At 41.1% G+C, this 23207-nt stretch overlaps 1 protein-coding gene across 2 annotated transcripts in view; it reads left to right on the top strand.

The window, feature by feature from the left end:
- SNAPC1 (small nuclear RNA activating complex polypeptide 1) overlaps positions 1-22771 on the top strand; it is a 46972-nt gene extending 24201 nt beyond the window's left edge. For both annotated transcript variants that reach the window (XM_008070382.1, XM_008070384.1), the window contains 2 exons: positions 20673-20771; positions 22116-22771. In XM_008070382.1, coding sequence (XP_008068573.1) covers positions 20673-20771; positions 22116-22150 — 134 coding nt within the window. In that variant the 3' untranslated portion in view covers positions 22151-22771. The remainder of the gene's footprint in view (positions 1-20672; positions 20772-22115) is intronic.
- Positions 22772-23207: the final 436 nt, after the last annotated feature.

Here is a 23207-nt window from a genome sequence, read left to right as displayed (position 1 = left end):
TCTATTTCATCAAAGATATTGGCCTATAGTTCTCTTTTTTTGTTGGATCTTTACCTGGCTTGGGTATCAATGTGATGTTAGCTTCGTTAAATGATTTGGGGAGGGTTCCATCTTTCTCAATTGCCTGAAATAGCTTCAGTAGGATTGGAATCAGTTCCTCCTTAAATGTCTTGTAGAATTCTGCTGGAAAGCCATCTGGTCAGGGCTTTTTTTTTGTAGGTAGTTTTCTTATTACATAGTCAATTTCCTTGATTGTTATTCGTCTATTTAGGGTCTCAATTTCTTCTTGTTTTAACCTAGGTAGGTTGTGTGATGACAGAAAGTCCTCCATTTCCTTGAGGTTTCCAAACAAGTGTACATAGTAGTCTCTGATGATGATCTTTTGTATTTCTTCAGGGTCAGATGTGACTTCATCTTTTGTGTTTCTGATTGTGCTTATTTGGGTTTTTTCTTTCTTTTTCTTGGTCAGTCTAGCTAGGGGACCATCGATCTTGTTTATCCTTTTGAAGAAACTGCTTTTTGTTTCACTGACTTTTTGTATTGTCTTTTTGTCTTCTGTGTCCTGGATTTGGGCTTTTATTTTGGTGATCTGGATTCTTCTGCTGAAATTAGGGTTTTTGTGGTCTTGCTTTTCCAGCTTCCTTAGGTGGCTTGTTAGGCTGTTAATTTGTTCTCCTTCCATTTTCTTCATGTGTGTTAGTAGGGATATAAATTCCCCTCTTATTGCAGCTTTCAAGGCGTCCCAGAGATTTTGGTAAGATGTTTCTTCATTTTCATTTGTTTCCAGGAATCTTTTGATCTCTGTTTTGATTTCATCATTAACCCAGGAGTTGTTTAGCATCATGCTGTTTAGTGACCATGTCTTTGTGGGTTTTGGGGGGACTTGTTGATATTAATGTTTATTTTTATTCCACTGTGGTCCGTGAAGGTGCTTGGTAGAATTTCAGTCCTTTTAAATTTGCTTATGCTTGATTTATGGCCAATTATGTGGTCAGTCTTGGAATACGTTCCATGCGGTCATGAGTAGAATGTGTATTCTCTGGTCTTTGGATGGAGTGTTCTGTAGGTAACAGTGAAGTCCATTTGGTCTAGAGTCATATTGAGGTTCCGGATCTCATTGCTTATTTTTTTTCCTGATGATCTGTCTAGGGTTGTGAGTAGGGTATTAAAGTCCCCAGTTATGATAGTGTTAGAGTTGATATCTTTCTTTAGTTTTCCTAGGAGTTGCTTTATAAAATTTGGTGCACCTATGTTAGGTGCATATATGTTTAGGATAGATATTTCTTGTTGATGGAGTGAACCTTTTATCATTATATAGTGACCCTCTGTTGTTTTTTAATTTTTGATAGTTTAAATGGCATTTTGTCTGAAATTAGGATCATGACTCCTCCTTTCTTTTGTGTTCCATTCACCTGAAAATTTGTTTCCTATCCTCTTACTTTGAGTCTGTGCATATCCTTTCTAGTGGGATGGGTCTCTTGAAGGCAGTATATTGTTGCCTGGTGATATTTTATCCATTTTGCCATTCTATGTCTTTTCAGTGGTGCATTTAGTCCATTCACGTTCAGGCTAATTATTGAAATGTGAGAGTTCATCCCTATCATAGAGTTCTTATAGAGATGTTCTTCCACTTGGTTTATTGTCTTTCTTTTGTTTTTGGGGTTGGTTCATGTGTATTTTATTCTTTTTCCTGTACTCTTGTGAAGAACGTTGCTCTTTTTTTCCCCTTTTCTTCTGTGTTTAGTACTTTCTTAAGTGTTTCATGTAGAGGTGGTTTGGTGGCAGTGTAAGATCTTAGGGATTGGATATCTGGGAAAGATTTTTATTCTTCCTCGCTGATGAAGCTTAATCTGTCTGGGTTTGTTATTCTTGGTTGAAATTGTTTATCTTTTAGGACTTTGAAGATAGGGCTCCAAGCTCTCCTAGCCTGCAGGGTTTCTGTAGATAAATCTGCTGCTATTCTATTTGGTTTTTCCATGGTAGGTGATCTGGCCTTTTTCTCTTGCTGCCTTTAGGATTTTTTCTTTTATGCCTACTTTGTTTAGGTGAATTATTATGTGTCTAGGAGTTGGTCTTCTCATTTGTTGTCTTGCAGGGGTTCTCTGAATCTCTTGTGTTTGAGTTTTTGCATCATTGATTAGATAAGGGAAGTTTTCTTGAGTGATCTCATGGAAGGTTTGTTCCAGTGTGGTCTCTGTTTCTCTTTCTGCCTCAGGAAGGCCAATTACTCTTAGGTTAGGCCTCTTGAGGTAATCACTCATCTCTTGAAGGTCTTTTTCTGTCCGAGGTGCCACCAGCAGGCTGGGGTGGAGGAGAAGGTCGGGGGTTCCCTCCTCTGAAGCTGGAAGCCTCCAATCAGCACCTTACACAAGCTCCCTTACAAAGCTTGCGGTCGCACGTTGAGTGCCTCAGCCAGGGTGGGCCCGGGGCTCCAGATCTCCAAAGCTCCAGAGGGCAGGTGGTGGCTCTGGGTCCCTCACAGGGCACTTCAGCCAGAAATGGGAACGGTATCTCTGAGGGGCGGGTGCCCAGAGCCTCCCTGGGTGACCGGCAGCTTGGTGCTGGGTGCTGGTCGTGATGATGTCGCCAGGGAGGGAGCGGAGATCCGGGATTCGGAATTCCCCAGCTGGTGGGAATCACATATAGTGGAGCAGCTGCAGCCGGGCTGCAATATCTGGCCCTGCGTGGGACCAAAGGTCCCCGGGCCTCGTACCAGTGTGACTGGCGGTGGGCAGGGGGTTGCAGGAGGTAAAGTAAGAGTCTTTTTGGGAACTCACGTTCGGAGAGTCTCATAGATCCACCTATGCCGTTGCCATCTTCAGGAGTCTCCCCCATTTTATTTTATTTTAATTTAATTTAATTTTATTTTTAGTTGGAGTCTCACTCTGTCACCCAGGCTGGAGTGCAGTGGCATAGTTATGGTCACTATAGCCTTGACCTACTGGACTCAGGTGATTCTTCTGCTTCAGCCTTCCAAGTAGTTGGAACTACAGGTACATGCCACCATGCCCGGCTAACTTTTTGATTTATTGTAGAGATGAGGTCTCACCAATTTGTTGGTCTCACCAGGCTGGTCTCAAACTCATGGGCTCACGTAATCCTCTCATCTCAGTCTCCCAAAGTGCTGGGATTATCGGCGTGAGCCACTGCACTTGGCCAGATCATTTTATTTTTGACAAAGGTGCAAAGGCAATTCGTTGGAGAAAGGATAGTCTTCATTAAATGGTGCTGGTAAAATTTTATACCTATATCTAGAAAACAAATATTTGACTCATGCTTCATATATTAAAAAAATTCAAAATGGATCATAGACCTAAGTATGTGAGACATGTAAGTGAATATGTAGAAAATGTAGGACAAACAGGTCTGTGTTCTTGAGTTGGACAACGTTTTTTTTAATATATGATACAAAAAACACAAGTTATGAAACAAAAATTGATAAATAGGCATCCTCAAAATTAAAATTCTTGTCTTTAGAAGACACTGTTAAGAAAGTGAAAAGGCAAACCACACATTGTGAGAAAAGTTTTGCAAATGGCAACCCTGATAAAGGTCTTATATCCAGAATATATAAAGAACTTGTAAAACTCAACAACTCACCTAATGAAAAAATGGATCCAACATTTCACCAAAGAAAATATATGGATGGCAAATAAGCATAGGAAAATATGTTCAGCATCTTTAGTTATTAATCTAAGTTAAGACTACAATGACATTTCACTATATCCTGTTGACCAGAAAAACAACAAAAACAAAACCCCATGAAACAAAAAATTGCAGTAACAAAAGCTGATGAGGATATAAAATAAGCGAAAACTTCATACATTTCTGGTAGGAGCCCAGAATGGTACAGTTACTTTGGAAACCTAGCAGTTTTTAGAAAATTTAATATACACTTACCCAGAAATATTATTCCTTGGTATTATGATAAATGAACATGTTTACACAAAAACTTGTATGTAAAAGTTTATGTGGCTTTATTCATAATTGCAAGAACTACAAACAGTGAAAATATTCTTCAGCTGATTGGATAAATGGGTATATCCATACAATGAAACACAACTCAGTAATAAAGGAACGACTGACACTTGTAACAACATGGATGAGTCTCACATTCAGTGTGCTATGTGAAAGAAGCCAGACAAAAGGCTACCGACTGTGTGATTCTATTTATATGACATTCTGGAAAAGGCAAATCTGTAGGGACAGATAGCAGATCAGTGGTTGTTGGGGACTAGGGGTGGGGGTGTGTTGACTACAAAGGAGTACAAGGGATATTTTTGGAGTGATGGAAGTGTTTTGTATTTTTATTGCAGTGGTGATTGCATAACTATACATCTGTCGAAACTGTTAGCTCTGTGTATTAAAAATGGTGAATTTTACTGTATGTTAATAATTCAATAAATATGACAAGTAGGTAAACAAAACCAATAGAGGATGTGAAGAAAATATTGTTTATTTTGATTATGTTTAAAAAATTAACTTATGGTGGATTAAAATGCTTTTCTAAAGTATCAAAGATGCTTAGGCTTAGAAAGCTGCCCAGGCCTTCATACTGGTGCAGCAGCAAGGCAAGCTGACCAAGCTGCCTTCTTAAACATCCGAAAAACAGCCTTTAAAAATGTGGTTGAGCTAGGCTCGGTGGCTCAGCCTGTAATCCTGCGCTTTGGGAGGTTGAGGTGAGTGGATTGCCTGAGCCTGCGGGTTCGAGACCCGCCTTGGCAACTTGGTGAGACCTCATCTCTACAATAAATTAAAAAATCAGCTGGGCATGGAAGCGCATGCCTGTAATTCCGGCTGCTCGGAAGGCTGAGGCGGAAGGATCGCTGAAGCCCAGCAGGTTGAGGCTGCGGTGGCCAGGAGTGGCCACTGTACTCTCTGGGAGACAGAGTGAGACTCCAACTCAAAAAAAAAAAAAAATGTGGTTGAGGAACAAGTGCAAAATAGGAAAGAAATTAGATGAAGTTTTCTTTAACTTTGTGTGACAGGCATAATTTATTGAATATCACTTCCTTCATTAGCCACTTCTTAATTAGTTACTGAAAACAATTTTTTTTTTTTTAACTCTGAAAGTAATTTAAGGGCAGGCTGTTTATGTTTAGCACATCTGAGATTTGTTGTTGAGTTTATTTACCCAAGGTATCAGGAAAGATTTAACTCATGAGAAAGAATGAGGTATAATAAAATACTATCTGAATTCAGATCTTCCATCATAGTTTATTCCAGCTGACTTTGTAGCTTATAAAATACTATAAATATTCAAAAGCAGAAGTAACTATTTGAATAATAGAAATCCAAGTACTTACTTCATAGTATCTTTTTGTTTTATTTATTTTTTACAGAAGGGAAAATTACCATGAGGGTACTGCAGATTGCAGGACATTATATGTGTGTGTGTATTTTAAATTTAAATTTTTTGTTTTCGATTTAGGGGTACATATGTATGTTTACTACATAGAAAAGGTATTTTTGAGTTCATAGTTTTTTCGCAAAGTAGGGTCTATATTTCCCAAAAGGCAAGAGATCTTGCAAAACCATTTGCAGCACACATGATAATATTACAGTTTCTAATTTTAGAAGAGCTCTTATAAACTAATAAGAAAAGGGCCATCACCCAATAGAAAAATGGGTTTAGGTCACAGACAATCACAAAATGTAAACAATGTATATATGAAGAGATATTTAATTCAATTAATAATTAAATATAAATTAAAATATTCAGATGTTATGTATTTGATCAACAAATTAAAGGTAATTGAATTCTCATTACCAGTGAAAGTGTAAGGAGAGAAAATCTCTGCATTTAGGGTGGGAGAGTGGATTGGCACCTCCTTTTCATACAGCAACTTGAATTTGTTGAAAATTTTAAGTGTGCTTGCCTTTTAACTTAGCAATTCAATTTCTAGTAATTTTTTCTATACAAATGACAAATACACAAGGACATCCATTGCAGGATTATTTGAAATGGCAAGAAGTATAAGCAACTCATGTATATTGTTAAAAAATTAGGTAAAGTTATTATTAGTCTATACAAAGGAATACAAAGTTACTAAAAAGCTGTATACATACTGATGTAAAAATATGTCCAAAATGTATCAAATAAAAACCCCATGAAATATATTGATACATTGCTTAGTGAAAAAGGCTTTTTAAAAAAGAGTATGATCCTGTTTCTTTTCATAAATATATGTATACTCACACTATATCTGACATTGAAGATCTAGATATGTATTAAATATTAGCAGTGGTTAATTCTCAGGGAGGGGATAGTAAGAAACTGTCAAGTCCATCAGTTTCTGTAATATTTGGATTTTATTGATAACCATGTGTTTAGTAACCAGAAAAAATCCAGAGATTTTTTAAAAGAGCGAGATAAACATAATAATTCTATAGACTAAAACAGGTAGAGGGACTGGCATGAAAACGACTGGGAAGTATAGAATGAGGCGTCCAGTTTGACTGGATTTTAAAGGAAATGTTGAGGAGTTAACTGTTAATAATGCTGGAAAAATATGTTGAGGATTGTATTGTGACCAGGCCTTCAGTGTGGAATAAGGAATTTTAGACTTGAGTTGGGAGGCACATGGGAGCCATCTGAAACTTGTGAGCAACAAAATAGCATGGCCAAAGCTTTCCTTGAAGAAAATCAGTCTGAATGTAGTAGTATGGCAGTTAAGCAGAAACAAACAGAAAATAGCAACACTAAGTAAAAGGCTGTTGCAGTAGTTCAGGTTTAAGAGGAAGGAGCATCTGGCCAAGGGTTGTAGGAGTTAGAGAAGTAAGGCCGACAGATACAAGCCAAATATGGAGACTGATGTAGAATGATAAGAATAGGATGCTTACTGTCTGAGCAGTTGGGAGGTTATTGGTGTCTATTATGTTGATGACCTGTTAAGGATTTCATTTGTGGGGAGAATTTGCCCCAGTCTATCTTCCCAGACTCAATTTCTGTAATAACTGGCACATAAATGGGTGCTCAATGTTTTGATTGAATTTACTTAAGTTTGTGTTGTTTAAGCTTGTGTTTACCATACCTCGACTATAACATGTATATTTTCAGAGGACATCAGTAATAGTAATGATATGATGATGAATATGATAGTAGCTACTATTTACATAACACTTATTATCTGCCAGACTTTTCCTCACGTGCCCAAGGTGCCCAGCTAATACAGAGCAGAATTGAGACGTTAATGAATCTGTCTGAGCCCCAGCCTGAGTCTTTAACTGCTACATCGTGCTACCACTCAGGTCATTGGAAATGTGGAGCTGGAGCTTGAATTAGACATACTCATAAGTGAGTTTATTCTTAGTTGTATTCCACCTGCCTTTCTAGTAGTCATATGTCTTGATAATAAATAATAGTGAGTTACTGGTAATTGTGTCCTACATAGTTAGCTTTGAGCACACCAAACTATCTACCTGAGACCTTCTGGGTAATTAGTTTTGTGGATAATTGAGGTTAATGATTAAAATGTCAGTGTTTACTTTTAAAATTTTTAATTATTTTCAATTATCTTTCTGAAATGTATTACATTCCTTTTGTGTTTCTTTTTCTACAATGTACATTTATCATTTTTATAATTATAAGAATATTGAAGTAAAATATATTTTATGCTCTCTTATTTTCTGGAACACTGTATCCTGAACATAATTTAATTTTCTCCTGTTGAGTCATGGCAATCATCATGAGTTTATTATTTTACTGAGTTTTATAGTATAACCATCCTCTTAGGAAATAGCTGAAGTGCAGTGGGAAGTTTGTCTTCATACTGAATGGCTTCATGCTACGGTGCTTTGTCAGTCTTATCTCTTATTTTTGTAAAAATTGTGTTTCTGTCGCATTTACTGTAGTGAATGTCTTTCTGTCTGCAGTGTGCTGACTTACAGCATTTTGTTTGCTACTTCAGAGTCTTATACTCATGGCCACCACAACCTTGACCTGCTGGGTGATCCTTCTGCCTCAGACTTCCAAGCAGCTGGAACTGCAGGCATGTGCCACCACGCCCGGCTAATTTTTTGATATATTGTAGAGACAAAGTCTCACCAAGTTTCCCAAGCTGATCTTAAACCCCTAGGCCCAGGCAATCCTCTCGCCTCCGCCTCCCAAAGTGCTGGGATTACAGACTTGAGCCACCACACCCTGCCTTGTTTGCTACTTCTAAACTGTAATGGACTAAAACTGGTTGTCCATTTATTTCAGCTTTGTGTACAGTAAATATTATTAGTTTCTGGATAAAGGCCTGAGGGATGCATCTGTGACTCAAGTTTATGGGCTTTTTTAATATGTGGGCTTTGAGATAAATGTCCTGAAGTTTTATATGTTCACTTGGTTCCTGGCTGCATTTGTTTTTAAGATCTTCTACAGAGCATTAATTCATTAATGCAGAAACAGATTAAGCTTTGTTTTTCAACTATCAGTTCTTTCTTTGACATTGTTAGATAGAAAATATGGGTTTAAGCTGGATTCGGTGGCTCAGCCTGTAATCCCACGCCTTTGGGAGGCTGAGGTGAGTGGATTGCCTGAGCCCGCGGGTTCGAGACCTGCCTGGGCAACTTGGCGAGACCTCATCTCTACAATAAATCAAAAAAATTAGCTGGACGTGGTAGCGCATGCCTATAGTTCCAGCTACGTGGAAGGCTGAGGCGGAAGGATCGCCAGAGCCCAGCAGGTCGAGGCTGCAGTGGCCGGGAGCGGCCACTGCACTCCAGTCTGGGCGACAGAGTGAGACTCCAACTCAAAAAAAAAGAAAATATGGATTTGAAAAATCATTAATATTGACATAGATGGACATGGCTAAAAGATTGTGAAGGACAATATTAGTAATTTTGGGTCGGTGCTACTAATTTTGTGAAAAACTGAAAAAAAATAGGCGTAAGGTCTTAAGAAAAAGTTTATAATCTGATTAGCGATGGAAAGAAATGTTTTCAAAGATTATCTGTCATTCTAAAAATCTTACAAGAAATCATTTTACTTAATACCTAGGACTAATTTTGTGAAAAACTGAAAAAAAAATAGGCTCAAAGTCTTAAGAAAAAGTTTATAATCTGATTAGCGATGGAAAGAAATTTCTTAAAAGATTATCTGTTATCCTAAAAATCTTACAAGAAATCATTTTACTTAAGACCTAGAAAATTGATGGAAAATTGATGTTATTTTATTGCTTGAATTGTGTTTAAAATGAAAGCATGTTGCTGTATTTTATTTACCTCTGTCATGGAGCATTCTATTCTGTAAAATCTGTGCCCATTAAGATCTCAGCAGCCGGGCTCAGTGGCTCAGCCTGTAATCTTGCGCCTTTGGGAGGCTGATGTGAGTGGGTTGCCTGAGCCCGCGGGTTCGAGACCCGCCTGGGCAGCGAGACCTCATCTCTGCAATAAATCAAAAAATCAGCCGGCGTGGTAGCGCATGCCTGTAATTCCGGCTACTGGGAAGGCTGAGGCGGAAGGATCACTGGAGCCCAGCAGGTTGAGGCTGCGGTGGCCGGGAGCGGCCACTGCACTCCAGTCTGGGCGACAGAGTGAGACTCCAACTCAAAAAAAAAAAAAAAAGATCTCAGCATACATGCATTCAGAGCAGAAAGCTTGAACTCATTTTTGTTTAATTTCTTTCTTCCTGTTGACAGGCACTACTGTAACATCTGCTGTATGTATTAGTGTGTTATAAAATGGTTGTATCCATATTTAGTCATTTAATAAATAATTACTGAGACCCTACAATATTCCAGGCACTTTTATATGCCATGATGCTGCGGATATGTCCTGTAACAAACCAAAATTTACGCTTGTAGTGCTAACATCCTATAAAGAAACAAATTAGATACAAATATATAAAACCTGGAAACAGACTATAAAGAAACAAATTAGATACAACATTTCAAGTATTAAAAGTGTTGTAGAGAAGAAAACACAGCATAAGGACTCAAGAGTGACTGTGGGTGTTGCTTTTGGGACATAGAAATTTTGTGCTAAATGACACCTGATAGGACAGTGGTATTGTGGCAGGAATTTACAGAGAGAGATAGGACACCAACGCCAGGAAGCATTGTTTATTTGTGCCGGCAGCAGCTCAGTGGATTTACATCCAAAGGCTGTGCCCCAAGTGCAGCCGGGCATTGCCTTTTATACATTTTTAGCTTCTTTGTCCCCCTGATAAGGCTTATATATTAGTAACTTATATTTTAATTGGGTATTTTATAGCTCAAGTTTGCAGCAGAGTTACACATGCGCACTCCAGATTGGGGAGCTACATTCCTTCCTAACATAAATCTTTCTAAGAAAACTCTTATCTCATGGTGCTAGGAGGATTCTTTCACTATTCTGGGAAGGCTTTTATCTTACTGTACTAAGAGGGCCCCTATTCTATCCTGAGAAGGCCTTCATCTTATTAGGCTCGGAGGAAGGGCTCCCTGCCTCATCTCCCCTTTGATGTTGAATCCTTTTTAGGGTTATAGAGCATCACTTTGGTTTAAAGCTTTGTACTTCCATAACAGCATTATATGCGCTGCTGTTTTTCTTTCAACCATGGCCTCAAACGAGGCTGGAGACAGACCTTAAAACCAAGGGAGCTAGACAGGGCAGGATTAGACAAATTCCCTACATCATGAGTATAATGCATATGAGGGTTTTAAATCCTCCAAAAGTTGAGAACCAACCTCCAAACAGTTCTTCATAGTCCCAGTCTGTACTGGGACATGAACAAGCTTTCTCATCTGGTCAGTGATTTCTTCTATGACCTTTTCCTCATCATCTATTTGTTGTAAGTAGCAGTTAAGTTAAACTTTCCACAGACCCCTCCTTTAGAAGCAAACAAGTAATCTAAAGTTAAGCAGTTTTGATAAATGGCATTGCACATCTTAGTTTGCTGTTTGACTAATATATTAAAGGCCTTTGCAGTTTCGTTAGTTATAATTTCAACAACCGTCTGTAATCAAATTATGTGGTTTAGCATGTAAATGGGGGTTTGATAGCTCCAACATCCATCCTGTGCCCAGGTTGCTGGGCCATAGTATTGGATAATATGCTCAGGGAGCCATTTATTATCTTTCCAGTCCCCAATTTGTAGAGCACACCACTTTCTTTGGGAGTTCCAGGTTTTATATATTTGGTCCCCCAACTGTTCTCCCTTTGCAAGTGGGATAAGGAAAAAGGAAGGCTGAATAGACCCTAACACACAAGCTCCTGTATAGTCTGAAGGAAGTACAGTGTAGGCTATTTTCCCACAGATCCAATGTAGTCCATTTGGGGCCCACCGTTTGATGTTTGCATCAACAGCATTCTGTGCCTGTCGGAGGTGGGAGGAGTTAGACAAAGGGTGAGGGTTTGGCTCAGGGTAGTCTGGGGACCCCCACCATTGAGTTTTGTTAGTTGTGGCAGTATAATACCTTTGGCCTAAGCATGTCAGACTTTTAACAGGAGTGTTGAACTTTATTCCCCATCAGGCAAGGCAATTCTTTCCTATAATTGTGGTTTTAAGTAGCCAAATTTCATTGGCAGGGCTAGTATACCCTGTTTCATTGTGGGGCTCATAAGGTTCCAGTACTCTAGCTTCTCATGGCCATTGATCTCCCATGTTAGTTCCCCTAAATATATAACAAGAGTAGACCTTTAGAGACTTGGCAATAGTTTCTGCCAAGGTTAGGAACAAATTTCTAGTCATAACGGAGAGGGGAGAGGGACTACTTTCTATTTCTTCATAAAAGGAGTAGAAGACCTCATGGGAGGAGGCTTGGAGTGGGATTGTGACCCTTTTGATGTGTAGTAGAGCTCCAGGGTCAAAACCTCACCCATGGATACGTATGCCAAGCCAGCGGCCTGTTTTCCATCCCAAATTCTCCAGGTTAAAGATGGTAAACTTAATGGGGTTGCAGGCTCCTATTTATGATTAGAGGCGGCAACATCATTTTGAAGGAGAGCAACTTTATCTCGGCCTCTCCAAGTGGCCCATGATACACAGCCCAAATAAGGACAAAATAATTCAGACAAACTATGACATGGGGACCACATTCCATTTGCAGGCTGTTGACACCTATACTTATCATTGAGCCTATAGTCTCTCTCCCAGGCTAGGCTCCCACATGATTTAGTACCGGTACTGTAGGTTACAGCATACCACCAGGTTTCATTCATGGCTGAGCAGCATCAGAAAGTACACACACCACTTGGCGGGGATGGTTGATCAGAGTTCGGTTAATTAAATATTCTTTCTCCTTGGTGCATTAGACCTCAAACTCTTCTTCACTTGGGGGGTATTGTGGGTTGAAACAGGTATACTGATTTCCTTGCTGACAGACAGAATAGATAGTCTTATTATGCTTGCAGATCCCTGAAATAGTTCCTTGGCAAGAGAAATGGGTTTGGTAAAGGAGGGTCTAGGTAACTCCTTGACCCAACCTGGTTGTACGAATACATGGGTCACATGAAGCAGAGGGCTTTGAAATTACAAAGGGAAGCCAGATTAGTCACAATAGACAATGGCTATTCATCCTGTCCAAAAGAGATAAAAGGGGGCTAACAGTAACCTTTTACCATGGGTCCAGCTGTCCGGAACAACCAATGTCAAACCTACAGCAAAAACTAAGGCAAGAATTACAGCAACGGACAAGCAAGGGATGACACTGTATTACAGTAAAAACACAGTCCATTTGCTTGTTTGATGGTTGATTCCTCAAAGTTCTGCTGTACGTAGATTAGTCAGCTTCCAGAGTGACTAAAGCAGGTCTACAGTCCTCTAAGGTCCTGGGGTCATGGCTTGTTTTCTTTGGAGAGTCAGCTTCATAAGCACTGATGGATTAGCAGTACACTCCAAGTCTAGGAAGACTGGTTTCACTCTGCTGTGATGAATCCAGGGGCCCACCTCAGCTACCTTTATTGAAGTGGGGGTGGACAAAATAACAGTAAATGAACCTCTCCAAAGGGACTTTAGGGGCTGGATGGTCCAATCCTTTACTCATATATCATCCCCCTGGTTTAAAGGGATGAGTGTCTGTGATTAAGCTCACAGGTAACTGCTCTCTAACCCAATGATGTATAGCAGTGAGGGCTGATCCCAGAGTCTGCATCTGCTGTCTTAGAGTAAGATTACCCACCTCCTTTAAATCTCCTTTTATACCTTTAACCATGGGGGGAGGGTGCTCATAAAGAATTTCAAAAGGGGAAAAGAAACCCTGTCTGCTTAGTGGGGCTAGACCTGATTCTTCCCAAAACAATTGTCAACATCTGGTTCCATCAGTTGGCAGCAGCTGGTTCCATTGCAAGTGAGTTTCCTGACACGGTTTACTTAGTTGCTGTTTTAGAGTTCAGTTCATCCTTCCACTTTTCCGGAGCTCTGGGAGCAATAGGTGGTGTGTAATTTTCATATGAATCCTAAGCCCTTTGCCACCGATTGTATTACTTCAGCCACAAATGCTGGCCCATTGTCTGATCCTGTAGTGATTGGGATTCTGAATCGGGGAATATTTTCTTTTAGAAGCAGCCATGCTACTTCATGTGCCTTTTTGGTGCGGGTAAGAAAGACCTCTACCCAACCTGAGAAACCACACAAATACTAACAGATATTTGCAGTTTTGGACCTGGGGAAGCTCAGTGAAGTCCACAACTATGTTTTCAAATGGGGCCCCTCCAAGACTCTGCATTCCTGGAGAGATCTTAGACCCCTGCCACGGGTTATTTTGGGCACATACTTCATATTGCTCACATACTGCATGGGCTATGCTGGAAAGTTGGGGAACATAAACGTGCTGGCCTAGTGTAGTCTCAAGAGCTGTCTGGCCCATAATGGGTTTCTTGATGAAAATGCTTGACAAAGGCTGGAGCCAAAGCCTCAGGGATGGCGACTCGCCTATTCTTAAATCTCTACCATCCACCCAGGAGATAGTTCCCATCTTTATTTTTTGCTCATGCTGTGAATAATTAGGGTCCCATTCTGCCAGTGGATTTGGGGAAAATGCAGTGGTCAAAGTCGCTGGCTCCATTGTTCCCTGGGAGGCCATGAGCTTTGCCTCCTGGTCACCTTGCAGTTTTCGTGAGTGACCACTGTGCCTCCCCTCTGGTTTCCCCAGCAATGCATGCCCATACAACATCTAAGAGTTCAAGAATTTCTTTACCATATTTTATGTCCTTGCCTCCTGAGTTGATTAAGCACTTCTCCTTATATAAAGCCCCATGTGCATGGAAAGTGGTTAAGGCATATTTAGAGTCAGTGTATATATTGACATTTATTCCTGCCATTAGCTGGAGGGTCCAGGTCAGCACAATTAATTCTGCCTTTTGTGCTGAAGTCCCTTTTGGCAGAGGCTTTGTCTCGATGGTAAACAGCAGGGTTACTACAGAGTATTCTGCAAATCGTTTTCCCTCCTTTATGAAGCTGCTGCCATCAGTGAAGTATTTCATATTGGGGTTCCTGAGAGGCTGGTCTATCAAGTCAGGTTGGCTGGAAAATACCTCGTTTATAACCTTGATGCAGTCATGACAGGGCTGACCTGGCTTGGTAGGCAGCAAGTTTGCAGGGTTGAGAGTCCATACCACTTCCAAGTGAATGTATGGATTTTCCTTGGTATTTGACCATTTCAAGTGTTAGTTAACCAGTATTGCCCTTTGTATTCCATTAATGTTAACACCGAGTATGGCACCCAGACCATTAGTTCTTGTCAGCCTCCGCCACTAGAAGGGTGTGGCAGCGAGTGCCCGGGGGCAAGGCAGCCAGCCTTGGGCAACAGAGTCAAGCTGCTTGGAGAAGTATGCTACTGGGTGGTGCCACGATCCTAGCATTTGGGTTAAGACCCCTATCGCTATCCCCATGCGCTTATATACATACAGGAAAAAAGGCTTAGATATATTAGGGAGCCCCAGGCTAGGAGTGTTAATAAGGACTTGTTTAATTTTCTCAAAGGCCTTCTGTTGTGCTTGTTCCCATAACATAGGCTCTCATTCTACCCCGTTTGTAGCCTCAGAGAGGCTTTGAAAAGTTAAGTATCCAAGTTCTACAAAACCCCGCAGCCCCAAGAAATCCCCAAACCTGATGTTTGGTGGTTGGAACTGGAATGGAGCAAACAGCTTTCTTTCTTTCCGGGCTGAGCTGACGTTGCCGAAGCCAGCGTACTTTACCTTTTCTCCATGGTTTTGAGCCTTTTTCTTTGAAACTTTGTGGCCAGCCTTCCATAGGAGGGTAAGGAGCTGCTGCATTTCTTTCATACAGTCCTCCCATGTTAGCCCGGCCAGAAGCAGATCGTCCACGTATTGGAGCATTGTACAGTTATACTGATCCACTGGGAAGGCCTTTAAGTCAGATGCTAATGCTGTACTGAAAATGGTTGGGGAATTTTTGAACCCCTGTGGCAGTCTAGTCCAAGTCACTTGGCCTTTATCACCGTTTTCAGGATTTTCCCATTGAAAAGCAAAAATCGGCTGACTCTGAGGAGCCAAACGGATGCAAAAGACAGCATCTTTGAGGTCTAAACAGGTAAAGAAGGCAGCTTCAGTGGGGATAAGATTTAGGAGAATGTAGGAGTTAGGGACAACCCGGTGTAAAGTATTGGTGGCTTGATATCCCCTATTTCTGAACTGGCAGTAGTGGCATATTCCAGGATGACTAACAGGGCCAGAGGATTATGTATTTTAAAAGTCTCTCCAGGTGCTTTTGGATCCCATCCTGTGCCTTGCGAGGGATGAAATACTGTTTCTGACAGATGGGCACAGTTCCAAGCTTTAGTTCTATTACTACTGGGGGCATGTTGCAGGCTAGTCCGGGGGAATTATCCTCAGCCCATACCCCAGACACCTTAAAGGGAAGTTCAGGTTCTTGTTGTGGCTCTTCTATGAGACTATAGAGGTGCTACTCCTCCCCTTAGGGGACTGTAAGATCTTTGCTTCAGGGGTCACCAAGGACAAAGCTACCTGTCCGTTGGAGTAGAAAGTTATTTGGGCTTGCAGCTTTCCTAAGAGGTCTCGGCCCATTGAAGTCATTTGACAATCTGGGAGGTACAGGAATTCATGGACAACTTCATGGCCCCCTAGATGACATCACTGGAGCTTTAAAAAAGGGTGATGGGCCCTGCCACACATGGCTCCCACAATAGTAGCTTGTCTTGGTGAAAGAGGGCCCACAGGTTGAGTTATTACAGAATGTTCGGTATCTACCATGAAGCCAAGGGGCCAGCCCCTCACAGTCATTTGGACCATAGGCTTCCAGGAGCCTAGCAAAATGGAGCCCGGTCTGTCCTAGTCGTCCCTATAGTTTTTCATGGCAGCTAAGCCAACAAAATGATTTTCGGGGGCCACACATGGTTGGGGCACAGGCTATTATCCCCGAACCATTTGGCTTCTGCCTCTTACCTGAGGAGTCAGATGGACATTTTCTGACTCCAGACATTCATTTTTCCAGTGCCCTGCTTGGAAGCAGCACACACATTGGTTCCACCCCAATCTCATCACTGGGTGGAGTGGCCTTTCATGCTGGCCCCCCTGCTTGCCTTGGCCTCAGCCTCGGCCTGGCAGGACAGCTCCCTGGGTGCGTCGCTCTGCCAAAACAGCAGCAAGCAGGTTTACTTTCTTTCTTTTTTTTAAAAAAACATATTTTTATTTAAAATTGTGGGGTACAGTTAAGGGTTAGGTATACAAATATGCATCGTTTAGGCACCCTTGTTGATAAGGGGTGTCTCCCCGTCCCCAGACAGATATTGACTACCGTTAATCCCACCTCCCTTCCCTGCCCCCCCCATAGTTTCCCGCCACTGTCAATCCTTTTCTTATAGTATAGTGATAGATGTTCAAGGTCCACTTATGAGTGAGAACATGTGATACTCAGATCTTTGTTTCTGTGAGAGATCACTCGGTATTATAAACTAGTTCCATCCAGGTTGCTGCAAAATTAATGATTTTGTTCTTTTTTATGGATGCATAGTATTCCATCATGTATATGTACCACATTTTTTAATCCAGTCCTCTTTTGATGTACAGCATGGTTGTTTCCAGGTTCTTGCTATTGTGAACAATGCTGTGATAAACATACGTGTGCAGGTATCTTTTTTATAGAGTGATTTAAGTCACTTTCTTTTTCATTTTTCGGTCTGCCTCCCTTTGGGCCTCTTGGTCTCAGTTGACAGATACCTTTGTCATGACCTCTATCAGCTGGCTAGCATTCATCCCAGCAAAGCCCTCTAACTTTTGTAACTTGTACCGGATGTCTCCCCGAGCCTGGCCGACAAGGGTTGCATTAATCATTTGCTGATTTTTCAGCTGCCTCTGGGTTGAAGGCAGTGTAGAGATGGAACACCTTGCATAGCCTCTCATAAAACTGGCTGGGGCTCTCTTTGGGGCCTTGGAGCACCTCTGAGGTTTTATTCGTATTTATGGCCTTTTCCCCTCCTTCCTTCATACCACCCAAAAAGGGTCTCTTGATAACGCTCAAGCAGATGATATTCACAGCCATCATTAGGGTCCCATTGGGGGTTTTTCTCAGGAAACTGACTTTGAACATAGGCTTGGGGGTTTTCCTCGGGAAACTGACTTTGAACATAGGCTTGTGTGTGTTCCTTCAGGCATGTGCTCCTCTAACAATTTTAAAGCAGCCTGAGTAATGTGGCTGTGTTCTTCAGTGTTAAACAAAGTTAAGAGGAGCTGAAGGCAATCAGTTCAAGTGGGCTTGTGGGTCTGAACGATGGCCTGCATTAGACCAATCATGGCCTGAGACTTCTCAGTATATGAGGGGTTGTGATGTTTCCAGTTCAAGAGGTCAGTGGTGGTAAAAGGCTGATATATAAAAGTACGTTGCCCCCTTGGATTTGGCTGTCTGGACTGTAGTATGAGGCACTCTGATTTCCCTTAATGGCAGTTGTAAGGCCTCTTGACATTCATGGGGAGGGGGGCTGTCAGCAAAGTTTCCCTGATGCCTTCCTGCCGGGGTATAAGGAGTTAGCACTGGTGGCTCTAGAGTAGCAGCGGCCTGGGGTGTTTCCGGTGACCTTAGGGAAGGGGTGGATTCTGGGCTGAGGCTAGCCTCTGGTGTGGCTTCAGCTGTGGCAATTGCAGGGGGTGTGGGTGGCAATGAGGGGTACAGTGACACGTAAGGTGGGGGGCGGTCTCCTCAGGTTCCTCCGACATAATGGGCTTTCTCGACTCCAGTCGACACCTTGAGGGAGCTGTTGCTTGGGCCAGCATGATTCTATAGCTGTTTGCTAGACAGACTTTTATCCAAGGTGAGTGAGAGAGGATTACATCTTGCCAATAGTATGGAAACTGGTCTGGGTGGCATGGATCCCCCACAATGATGTCAAATACCTTACTAACTAGTCTCTCGTCTAGTGACCCCTCAGAAGGCTACCCCATCCTAGATGAAGGCCAATCTACTTCGAAGGCCAGTCTACTTCACCAAAGGTCCAAGCTTTCTGGGAGTTAACTTAATACTGTAATTCCCTGAATGTCCCATTTTGAAATTCTTGACCATGCACTCGAAGGGGGTAAGCTTACTCTGATTGCCACCCATTTCCTCCCACTAAAAGGCGACACACACACAAGAAGGGAAGGGATGGGGGAGGTAAGAGGGGTGGACAACTGCTTCACCCTTCTCCAGCTATACCCCTCATGGGGATATTTCAGATGCCTTCTGGAAATAGGCAAATCGGTATAACCCCCCGACCAGGGTGCCGTACCCCTTGTGGAGATATTTCAGGTGCCTTCTTGGTAATAAGTGAGTTGGTATAACCCCCTGACCAGTTTTCAGTCCTGCTACAGGACTTACTCCTGCCATTTAGCTGTATGAAGATCACCACTGGTCCCTGAATCTACTCCCGCCGTTTAGCCATGTGAAGGTCACCACCAAAACTAAATTAGGGCTACTGCACTTGCTTTGCCACTAGGTGCTGTCTCGTTTACTGATGTTCACACAACATCTCCAACCCACCATCCAGTGCCTTAGAACTATGGTTTCATCCTCATGTGGGACTACTTGGGTAACTCTGGGAGGTGATCAGGCTCCCCTTCTGACTCTTAGGGGCCGTTCTACCAAATCGAGCCTGGGTTCTTACTAGTCTGATGGGCGGTGCTTCCCTGACTGATTCCTAGGCCTCACCAGGTTCCATTGTGCTCCTGGGGTCCTCCCCTTGGCATGTCGGGAGGGCTAGTCCCCTATAGATCAATCAGTCCACTGGCGCCAGGCGAGATCACCTTTTCCAGCATCCGAGGGGTCACACCCCAGTGACAAGGGAGGTGATAATACCATCTCAGCCTCCTGATTCCTGTCTAACACATCAGAAATGTGGCATTAATTTACAGAGAGATGGGACACTGAGGCCAGAAAGCAGTGTTTATTCATACTGGCACTGGCTCAGTGGATTTACATCCAAAGGCTGAGACCCGAGTGCAGGGGGGCATTGCCTTTTATACCTTTTTAGCTTCTTTGTTCCCCCAATAAGGCTTACATGTTAGTAACATACATTTTAATTGGATGTTTTATAGCTCAAGTTTGCAGCAGAGTTACACATGGACACTACAGATTGGGCTACATTCCTTCCTAACATAAATCTTCCTAAGAAAATTCTTATCTCATGGTGCTAGGAGCACTCTTTCACTATTCTGGGAAGACTTTTATCTTACTGTACTAAGAGGATCCTTACTCTATCCTGGGAAGGCCTTCATCTTATTAGGCTTGGGGGAAGGCCTCCCTGCCTCAGTATCTGATAAATTTGATTAGAATATTTCTTTAGGCAACAGAAGGTGGATGTGGCTGTAGAAAACTGCAAGTGTTTTTGAAAGTGGAAAGTCATTGGCAAATTATGACTAGAGAAATATATCTTATAGAGCAGTAGTCCCCAACTTTTTTGGCATCAGGGTCCAGTTTCCTGGAAGATGATTTTTTCACAGATCTAGGGGACTGGGGGAATGGTTTTGGAATGATTCAAGTGCGTTACATTTATTGCACAATTTATTTATATTGCTGCATTGTAATATATACTGAAATATATAGAATCACCACCTCAGCTCTGCCTCAGATCATCGGGCATTAGATTCTCATAAGGAGCACGTAACTTATATCCCTTGCATGCACAGTTCACAATAGGTTCACACTCCTATGAGAATCTAATGCCGTGCTGATCTGACAAAAGATGGATCTCAGGTGGGAACGTGAACAATGGGGAGTGGCTGTAAATACAAATGAAGCTTCACTTGCTCGCTTGCGGGCTGCTTACCTCCTGCTATGAGGCCCAGTTCCTCACAGGCCATGGAAGAACCCTGTTTTAGAGCATATGTGGTGAAAAAAGAAAGTGTGTCTGCATCTAAAAACAAGGCTGTTAAACCTGAAAATTACATTCGTGATTAATTGTATAATGTTGAAATAGCACACGTTTTTTTTTCTGTGATGCCTGCGGCTATAACCCCTGTTGTGTGTGACTGAGATTGAATGAGTTAGTTGTGTTTTGGCTAATTTTGTTTCTTCCCCTTTTCTCTGTTTACTTTAGTAGAAGACTTAGAAACTCTTTTCAACCCATTGATACAAATATATTAATACTTAAAAGAAGATGTATTCTAGAATATGTATTTCTGTTGACCATTATAATTTCAATTTTTAAATGTCTAATGTCTGTATTGTTATAATGGCATTATATGTGTAAAAAGTTCTCTTAATAATCATTGTTTTCATATAAAATCATTTTCCAAATATTTCTAAATATTTTCAGGTAACATGCAGAATGTACATAAGGAAGATAAATCGTTAAGTCTGAGTATGCCTATAATTACAGAAGAGGAAGAGGAGAATGAAAGTGCTAGTGAAACAGGTACAGAGGGGAATTTTGTCAAACTAGTAAAGGAAACATCATAGAGCATCAAGTTGAGAACCCTTGAAGAGCATGACAGCTGGCTGAGTGTTCTTGGGATCCTTTTCTCTTTGGCTCATTGGAGAATTCCAGTATTAATCATATCGTTGCTCATGACACTTAAAGGACACTGATAATACAGTAAATAAATGGATATGGATGCCCATCAGGTATTCTGTCAGCTTCCTCTAGTGTCTCTCCCAGGCCTCTGACCTGCTTTCATCTGGATGGTGTTCTGGCCTGCAGCAGCACTTCTTTATATTGACTGCAGCTGTCTTCTGTTTGCTTAATTTTCTTAATTTTTTTCCCTTGCGTTCTCTCTTTTCCTTTTCCTGCCATTCCCTTTTTTTTTTTCTTTTCCTTTTTTTGAGAAAGCAGGATTTATTGAGAGGACAGAAAAGCTCCCAGAGAGGAGGGGACCCCAGGGGGTTGCCCCCTTTTATTTTTCATTGGCAGGGAATATTTCTTTTTGTCACATCTTTCATCATTTTTATGTTTTTGATTTTTCTATTCTTTGCTTGTAATGATCAGTTACCTCTAGGGTCACAGCTGTTTCTAGATAGACAATTGTTTAAGTGTTGGTTATGGCATCTGCTGTGGTGGCCAGAAAGATATATGGTACTAGTGTTTTGGGTCACGTTTTCAGGGTTAATTGAAATAAAATAGAAATCTTAATCACTTTATCTCTCTTAGTTCTAGGCTAGATACCTTTCAGATCTGGCACACTGAGTCAATGCTAATTATGGGGAGGGCATATCTATATGAAACAACTTCACAGTAATTTATTAAGTAGAGATACTAAATTTTTTATTTTTTTATTTTATTTGAGTGGGAGTCTCACTCCATTGCCCAGACTGGAGTGCTGTGGCACACTCACAGCCACCCCAGTATCAACCTGCTGGGCTCCAGCAATCCTTCTGCCTTTCAAGTAGCTGGAACTACAGGTGCACACTACCCGCCTGGCTAATTTTTTATTTATTGTAGAGATGAGGTCTCACCAAGTTGCCCGGGCTGGTCTCAAACCCGTGGGCTCAGACGGTCCACTCGCCTCGGCCTCCCAAAGTGCTGGGATTATAGGCTGAGCCACCGAGCCCTTCCCGAGATAGTAAGTTTTAAATTGCTATGTCATTTTGTAGGAAAAATTAATGTATTTGTCAGGTTTAAGATTTCTTGTTGGGTCTTTGCTGTGAGGACATTTTTACTGTGTTATACCAATTAAACATCTGTCTGGTTTAAATGTATGTTATCAGTTAATTTGAATGTCAAATTTTGTTTTAGAGCTGATTGACTTCTTTTTGTCTTTAGAATTTACTGCACTCAAGAGGAAAAGAAAACGCTGAAAAAAGAGCCTGGTATAGTTTAATTTTGAGATTTCTGACAGAAGAAAAGATTTACGTTTTGTGCATTGAACAAGAAGACTATATTAAAAATAATCCTTCCGGTCACATGGCATCACACTGGATACCTGGTTCACTGTCGGGGATGGAGGGCCAGCTAGAAACCCAAACTGCACATACATATAATCTACTTATATAGTAAATCCTCGCTTGTACCCCACAACTCTAAAAGGTTAAATAAATATGTGGCAATGCCTTAACACAGTTCTAGAATGAAAGTACAAAAAATTAGAGTAAGAATGTACTCTCAAACTTAATTTTAACATTCATGAACTATGCATAAATGGAGATTAAATTTAGTATATAATAGAAATAATTTTGTTACTTGCAGATTGTTAGTAGTTCCTGTAACTTCTTGTGATATTATATTGTCTTAATTTAATTTGCTAGTACTGTTCTGTCTTATTTAAAGTCTTTTTTCTTCAGATACTAATTTTATTACATGCAAATAACTAATATTTTGTATCTGTAGTCTGGCAATGGATTTGTTTGTGATGTGTATTTACTATTTTGTATATTGTATGGTTCAGTGCAATAAAGTTTTTGCTTTGTCTTATTTTTGAATATATGAAACTTATATGGTCAATAACTTATATAATTGATAACTTAGGAAGTTCACAACTCATTTTCTAACCTCTGCAGTAAATTTAATATTTTTTATTGTTTATTTTAAAACTCCCTTTGGTATTATATATGTATGTATATATATGTTTAGATATGTGTAGCTAGATAGATGTATGTGTCTATATAGATATACATATGAGACTAGTCAGTAAATCATTTAAGTACAATACTTAAATACTAATCATTTCTTTTTTTGTTTTTGAGTTGGAGTCTCACTCTGTTGCCCAGGCTAGAGTGCAATGGCACACTCATGGCCACTCCAGCATTGACTGGCTGGGCTCCGGCGATCCTTCCGCCTCAGCCTTCCAAGTAGCCGGAACTACAGGCGTGCGCTACCACTAATTTTTTATTTATTGTAGAGACGAGGTCTCGCCAA

This window comes from Carlito syrichta, unplaced genomic scaffold (genome assembly GCF_000164805.1).
Source record: "Carlito syrichta isolate Samal-C Ts95f unplaced genomic scaffold, Tarsius_syrichta-2.0.1 Scaffold313381, whole genome shotgun sequence".
Lineage (NCBI taxonomy): Eukaryota > Metazoa > Chordata > Mammalia > Primates > Tarsiidae > Carlito > Carlito syrichta.
The sequence above is the reverse complement of the archived record's forward strand: the minus strand, read 5'-3'. Positions and strand labels throughout refer to the sequence as shown.